This window comes from Pinus tabuliformis, chromosome 6, assembly GCF_031772625.1.
Source record: "Pinus tabuliformis cultivar Carrire ecotype Pingquan chromosome 6, CPIR1, whole genome shotgun sequence".
NCBI lineage: Eukaryota > Viridiplantae > Streptophyta > Pinopsida > Pinales > Pinaceae > Pinus > Pinus tabuliformis.
Genome location: NC_142292.1, coordinates 1865210931 through 1865219233, shown reverse-complemented (window position 1 = coordinate 1865219233; position 8303 = coordinate 1865210931). Strand labels below are relative to the sequence as shown.

General features: G+C 31.4%; 1 protein-coding gene across 2 annotated transcripts; it reads right to left on the bottom strand.

The window, feature by feature from the left end:
- Positions 1-2841: 2841 nt before the first annotated feature.
- Positions 2842-6456, bottom strand: LOC149266553 (putative anthocyanidin reductase). Of its 2 annotated transcripts, none has more exons than XM_089396910.1 (4): positions 6296-6456; positions 5102-5559; positions 3110-3323; positions 2842-3012 (listed from the first exon to the last, which is right to left on the bottom strand). In XM_089396910.1, the coding sequence occupies exons 2-4, from the start codon at positions 5259-5261 to the stop codon at positions 2868-2870; spliced, it is 519 nt and encodes a 172-aa protein (XP_089253036.1). In that variant the 5' UTR covers positions 5262-5559; positions 6296-6456; the 3' UTR covers positions 2842-2867. Both variants share the same exon structure in this region, with proteins under 2 accessions (XP_089253036.1, XP_089253043.1).
- Between the last annotated feature and the right edge of the window lie 1847 nt (positions 6457-8303).

Sequence of the window (8303 nt, the reverse complement as noted above, 5' to 3'; positions counted from 1 at the left end):
TGAATTTCAACTAAATATTGAGACTAAGTTAATCTTCCCAAGTCAATTTTAAGGGAGAGAGGATTGTTACAGTAATTAGCATAAACTTGACTCAGTGATAGATTTAATTACCTTTGGTAGTTTATGAGCTCTAGGTTTCCCTAACCCATGGTTGTTCCCATGATATAATTAAAGTTTTGGCCATATTAGGGGAACCACATAATTTTTGGCTCTTGTGAATTTGTTATGAATTTAGTTTTCTTTTCTTTATTAACATGTAGACTTTTTACAGTGGCAACCACTAGATTTGATCTTAGGCATCATCCATATTGCTCCAACAAGTTATGGATTCACCATGGTTTAAAAAAACCCAAAAAAAAAAAAGAAATAAAATTTAATACTCAAATCATTGCGATCTTAGAATTATATAATAATATATTTTATGTACATGCACCCTCTCAAAAACTAAATGAGTGTAATCAACCTTAAAATCAGATATATCAAATAATTGGAGGCATCAATTTTTTTTAAGCACCAACCTAAATTCATCTTATTTGCTGATCTAGCAAGGGTGCAGAGGAATCAAATCTTTTGAGGTGCAATCCTCATCTTTTAGTGTAGAACTTGAGGAAAGATTTGTACTTAGAGAGATTTTATCCCTCTCAATCAAATCCAAACCTCGTTTCTAATTTAAAACTTGAGGAAATGTTTTCACATGGAGAGATATTTGATCCCTCTTGAGCATGAAATATTGAGAGTTAAGACACATATTAATGTGAGAGTTAAGACAAATATTAATGTTACAATATTTTATTTATCGTCCTCTTATCTTTGGGCATTAAAATATTTTATTATGGTCTCTTTAAACTTTCTCTCTTTACCTATATACATATAAAGTGGATATTGAAACAAATTACTTTACATGAAAATTCAAATAATCTATTTAAAACATGTATTAAAGTATTCTTAAAAAGTAAAATAATTGTATATGTTTTTTTAAATAAAAAATTAAGCTATTATTTTTTTTTACTTTTAATTATTTTATTTCATTTTTAAGCTTCATATCAAATTATGTTAATTCAATTTTTATTTATGGTTGAGTAAGAGAAATATTTTCACCACATCTGAATTATAATAGCAACAACTCACTAAGAAGGCATAATGTGAGCGGATTGACATAGCAACAACCAACTAACTGAGCACTTACTAAACATAATGTGAGTGGATTGTTATAGCAACAACCAACTAACTGAGCACTTACTAAACATAATGTGAGTGGATTGTCATAGCAACAACCAACTAACTAAGCAAGAAGAGAGTGTAATTATTGGTGTTTTAATATTATTTTAATTAAAAATAACCAAATATTTATATTCATTTGATATTGTTTTTATATTTATAAAATATTTTATTTCTCTATTTCAAGAATACTTGTCAACTCTACCTTGAACACACAAAAAATCACGCATCACCCTCACAACAGTAGTGTACCTCTCAACACAATTATTTTATTAACTCTAAAAAAGTTCATATATTACCTATAATTCACTCATAAAAATTTACAATTGAAAATCATATTTCAAAACACTTAATAAATCTAAATTTAAAATAAATCTCAAAATTAAAATTATATATATATATATATATATATAAAATTATAATTTTATCTTTTGTCCATCACACATATATGTATAGAGTATTGTCTTTTTAAAGGATCATATAAACTAAGTTATCTCAGGTGATGGAGCTTGGTTTTAAATTTATTATTAGTTCTCAATTTATAAAATATTTAACTTTATGTTTATTTTATTTAGTAGCTAAAAATGCTATTTTAGTGAGATTTAACAATTTAATGGTTAATGACTTAGTTCATTGTCTTAAGGTTTTATAAATATATATCAAGTTAAAAATTAATATCACATTTATATTTTTCTCTATTTAATTTATTTTTATTTAAAATTTTATATTGTTTATTTTAAAAATATTAATTTAAAATTTTCATATCATCACAGTAAAAAAAAAGTAATATTCCAATTTTTAATGATATCGGAAATACAAATTAATTTGATTACAAAGTATTTTATAAAAATTAATACATGATATATTATTAATTTATATTTAATTTTATTAATGGCTACTTATTTATTTTTTATTATTAATATTTTAATTTTTTTAAATGATCAAGAAAATCTCTTTTGATTAATAGATCTGTGTGTAGTTTATTATGGAGGGGTTAAAGGTGGGTGACACTATTTAATTTTTCTATTTAACATGTGGATCTAATCTCAATTAAGGAAGCAAAAATATTTTTAAAATTTATTTTTATTATTATATACTATTCAAAAATTCTAAATTTATTCCTTTTATATTTGTAAATATAAATTTATATAAAAAAATAATTTATTAATGGTATTTAATTCAAAATTTCCAAATTATTAGGTTTTCAGTTACAATAAAATTTGCTTAGTAAATTTTTAAACTATTATCATTATTTTTTTATTGGTCTCAGGTTGATCTATTCCTAACTAGGTGAGTGTGAAAATCCACCAGTTTTCAAAAGCAAATCTGGGCCTTGGACAAGGCTTGGATACCATTTTAGGTTTTCAGTTACACTAAAACCTCTAGGCTTAATAAACTTCCAAACTTCCAAACCATTATCATTATGTTTTGAGTGGTCCCAGCTTGAATCCCAAAATGACTATTAATCTAAATAATAGACTAAAATGAGTGTGAAAATACAACCCAAATTCAATCATTTTTTATTTTTTTTAAACATAAACCTACAAACTAATTAAATCTCCCAACAATTTGATTCACATTGATTCCTTTTCCAGATTCCTTTTCCATACTATCGTCCACAATTCCTAAAGAAATGATGACCTACGTGTTTATTGCAATATGCCTATAGTTTTAGCAAATTCAATGTTTTCATTAAAAATTTCTGGTAAGCCATACTTGTAGGAGAAGCCCAAATCCAACAATCTTTTGGATGAAATAGGCACGTGGTTAAGAAAATCATCTTCCTTTGGATGTCTGCAATTCGCATGATCCATTAATGTCATTAGGAAGTGGCTTTACAAAGCAACACGTAAAAAATAAAAATGAAAATATAAACGCATAAATTGCTTACTGGAGTGGTGGACAGAATTGTGAATAGCGTTTATTGCAAAAATCCCACAGCTCCTTGAGAGAGAGATCTTGAGCACAGCATATAAATCGACCTTTTTCAGATTGATGCTCCATCAAGAATATGTAGGCATCGCATAAATCGTCTATGTGGACTAATGCAATGGAACCCATGAGCCATTGGAACTCCTTTAACCATGCGTAACATTCTTGACTCCCTGTTGCATTTGAAAGTCACTGTAACACCATGAATGTTTGGTTGGCATGCAAAAGGAAAAGGAAATCACTCTATGTAGCCTTTTGAGTTTATGGTTTTTAATTATTTATACATGTATATTTCTATAGCCTGTAATTATATTGATAAGTTTTTTCCGGCCAACTTTTCTTAAAATCTATGAAACAACACTCCATTATTTTCTTCGAATTCGAGGTTTCAGATTTGGTGACCATAATCATGGTGTGCAACCATGAGCGTAACCATGACTTCACCAAAATCGGAATCCAATCCATCGCCAAAAGTTAGGGTTTTACTTTCAGTTTTACCTAGATTTAGATGAAAACCATATAACAAGATCATATTAACGAATTGCGAGGGTTTCTTTTGCCTTCAAATTAGGTCATATTAAGGAATTGTGAGGCTTTTTTTCTGCCTTCAAATTATTTAGGTTAGGTAGAATTGAGGTTGGTACAGTTTTTTAATACAAAAGAGGATGTGTACACTTGTAATATGGAATATTAAAAATATGTAAAACTAATTTAGTTTTATTTTTAACTGTAGAGATGCCAAAAGCATTATAGGTTGGGTTAGGGATCATTCCTCTTTCAATTTTTCTATCCTCCTTAATTGGATAGAAGTATTAGAAGATTGGTTAACTATTTTCAGAACATAATTTACACCCACATCTACATATAGCAGAATCAAGTGGCAGACCTCCTCTTCAGAAAGGCATTCACTCCGATCTAGGTAAGTTTTTTTTTGCAGCTTAAGCACATAGTGAGCTCTTGAACTCCTGGTCCTACTCCTCTTTCTAGTATTCATGCTCTATGGACACAACATAGTTTTTTTTCAGCTTAATCACATGGTGAGCTCTTGAACTCTAGTTCCTTCTCTTTGTAGTGTTCATGCTCTATGGACACAACATACTGGGCTTATTCCAACTGTGTTACTCCTGTTAGAATTTATGTAATCCCTAGTAGATTTTATGCTCACTAGCTTCATCTTTTTGTAATTTTTGAACTGTGTTTTATTGATGCAAAACTACATTCCTATAATTCCCTCAAACATATATGACTATAAAACATAAGATCAAAGCAGGGACCAAAAAAATGAAAGATTGAAGAATGTAAGAAAAGTTTTGACAATGTACTTTCTTTTTTAATAATTCAAAAAAAAATATTTATATTTTTTTTTTCTAAAAAAAACTTATTAAGTAATTCCCACCTCTCAATCTCTTTTCATAAAATTTGAACCAAACTTATTATAAATACAATTAAGCTATTTGATACAAACAGTTCTCAGTATGATTGAACTGTTTATAAAACTCCCACCTCTCTATCTCTTTTCATAAAATTTGAACCAAACTTATTATAAATACAATTAAGCTATTTGATGTAACAAGTTCTCTTTTATTGTGTTCGTCTTGTGTATATGCATAGTTTTGATATAGCAGAAATTCTGCTTGAAGCATTGTAAAGCATCAAAGTTCCAGTTCTATTTCATGACAAATTTGTCATACCTTCAAAATCACATGGAAAATGAATCTAATCTAAGATCTGCATACTCAGAAATAAAAGGATGTCTCATGTTATTTAATTTGTTAATGTTAACAGGACTTGGCATATTAGTTTTTTTATTCAAACATATTTTTGAGAAAATTCAAAAGATTTTCATATCAGTAAAGCGTATTCTAAAAAACTTGTTTGATAGATTACTGTATTTTACTGGGTAAATAATCAATAACATTAATCTACCATAAATCTCAAAAATCCAAAATACCTGTGATCAATCCTAAAGTTTCTTCAAAGCTGGCAGGAAGCCTAGGTGTAAGAGAAGGTCCGGCAACTAGGGCTGGCGCTATTGTCACCACTTCAATGCCATGATCCGATCCATACTGAAGAGCTGCTTGCTCTGATAATGTCTTCGCTACATAATACATCTGAACATCAAAAATCTCATTACTTCTATCTCCATTAATGATATAAATAAAACTGCTAATTCAATATTCATAACAAATCGGAATTTAACCAGAAAAGTGGCTTTTCACGCCTGATGAGATCGACAGGACTCCAGCAGGATTCGTCAACGCAGTCCCTGAATTCTCCGTTGTCATTCAACGGAGAAGCTGCGTTTATGGAGGAAGCGTATATTACACGGCGAACAGATTTTGCCTTTGCACAAGCCTTCAAAATATCTAGAGTCCCTTTAACCTCTGCCTCCACAACAGTTGTCTGTGCCTGAAAGAGTTAAAGAAGTCAAAATTTCTTGGTATCTTGGATTACTTGCAGATTCCAGAATATTTCTCAAATAATATAGAAAAGAATAAGTTAAACAGTTAACTTCACTTTGGTTAGTCATCTTATATCTAATGAATCAGATACTCAAAAATATTTTGCGATATGGGATTGGTTAAACATAACACATTGAATGATGGTTGAATGTATGTAGATTGCAGATTTGGAAAATAGGATTGGTTAAACATAACACATTGAATGATGGTTGAATGTATGTAGATTGCAGATTTGGAAAATATGGTTAGTTAGCTTATATCTAATGAATCAGATACCCAAAAATATTTTGCAATATGGGATTGGGTTTAGTCATCTTATATCTAATGAATCGGATACCCAAAAATATTTTGCAATATGGGATTGGGTTAAACATATAGTTGAATGTATGTAGATTGCAGATTTGGAAAATATTTTAGAATTTGATGGTTCCTAGAGGGGTTAACAATTGATCTCTTTTCATTTTAGAGATATTAATCAATATTTCTCACTAAAAAAATATTCACATAATCTACCATCAACATCAACAAACCTAATCGGTTCATCATCACATAAATATTTTCCTATAAACATAAAGATACTTTGAATTATTCTTCATCACATAGATATTTTCCGAATCTAGATCAACATAAAGATACTTTGAATGATTGGGAAACTGTGGATATGAGTGATTAGTATTATTTACCTCTCCGTCTATGGTGAAATCCATGGGAGTGGCTAAGTGAACAACGAAGTCACAGTCACTAAGGGCAGAATCGAAGGTACCCTCTTTAGGGATATCAGCTTTGAATAGCGTAAGCCGCTCTCTGGCTCCCGGGAGGGACATAACATGGCGAGTTTTGCTTTCGTTCTCTACAGAATCAGTCAAATAGACTTATGATTAAGCAAGCAAAGCCACTGGCCTGGTTAAGGTTATGTTGAGCGAGCAATCGATATAAAATATCACAACAATAGCAAACCTGGATCTCTGAAAGTGGCGTTGACATTGTATCCCTTCGCCAAAAGATTTTTGACGAGCCAGGAGGCGATGTAACCTCCTGTTCCCTGTGGGGGATTTTTCTAATAAAATCCCAAAAACACAAAAAAAATAAACTCCACAGAGGCAATGCTCTGTTTCACCTCCACAAAATCCTTTTGCACAGGGAAGCTTAAATTTTTTTTACTGAGGAACAGAGTATTTCACCACCATAAAATGATTGATATTCATTTAAAATAAAAATGCCTGAAACAACATATTTCTTCCTCCACCATAAAATGATTGATATTCATTTAAAATAAAAATGCCTGAAACAACATATTTCTTCCTCCACCATAAAATGATTGATATTCATTTAAAATAAAAATGCGTGAAACAACATATTTCTTCCTCTTTTACTGAGAGGGATTTACCAAAAAAAACTCGGCCTCTTTTACAAAATGATTTTTACACGTGTAAAATCTTCTTTCACTGTTGTAAAACAAATTTACATGGATTTACTGTTGTAAAAGAGCTTGTGTTCTTGTTTTTCTACACACTGCTTTGTGTTTCCTTGCTCATACAATGAACAACACCCGAGCATATATGTTTTTGGCTCATTAAAAAAAACATAATACTAAAACATTCTATACTATCGTTGTTTTTTTTTAATACTTATGGTCAACGCTCCATAAAAAAATAACACGTTCTTTATGAATATTAATATATGCCGTATGAAAAACTAAATGCATTACCTACACCTATGACAATTTATTAATAACATGTATGGTCAACCCAAAACTTGACTTTTACTTCACGCATGATTTTTAATTCAATGCAGGTTCGTATGCATCTTGGAGCAATCGACGGCAGAGGGCGAAGGATTAAATCAAACGGTGGAGGAGAATATCGGGAGGTCGTTTTCTGCAGAGCTTTATGTCCCGAGAATGTCAGACATGGTGACGTAAGGGGACAGCCACGCGTCAACTCCAAATTTTCTCGGGCCCTTGTGTACGGAAACCACTCTCTGCAGGAAGGCGGTCCGAGAAATCTCAAGCTGGTTTGTGGTTTTGCTGCGCGGTTTGGGCGTTGGTACGGCTGCCCAGTTGAAATTAGATTTCAACACTCCCCTTTAATTTCAACTGCTGGGCATTCGGTCATACCCAGACACTTCCTCAAAAATTCAAAGCTTTTCTGATCCAAAGGCTTTGTCAAGATGTCTACTACCTGTTCTTGAGTCCTGCAATGTTCTAAGACAATTTCTCCATTGTTCACCAATTCTCTGATGTAGTGAAACCTTGTATCAATGTGTTTCGTTCTCTTATGAAACACTGAATTCTTTGACAATGCAATAGCTGAGCTATTGTCACAAAAAATCTCTGTCGCTTCTGCCTGCTCTTGGCCTAAGCTTCTCAACATTCTTCTCATCCACACTGCTTGACATGCTGCTGCTGTAGCTGCCACATATTCAGCCTCTGCTGTAGACAATGCTACAATGGACTGCTTCTTAGAAGCCCATGAAATGGCTCATGAACCCATATGAAAAACATAACCGGAAGTGCTCTTCCGATCATCTACACTTCCAGCCCAATCACTATCAGTATATCCAACCAAATCTGAATGTTCTGAGACATTATATAAAATTCCAAACATTTTGGTACCTTTCATATACCTCAAAATTCTTTTTGCTGCCTGCCAATGTGCCTCCTTTGGCCTCTCCATGAATCTGGAAATTAAA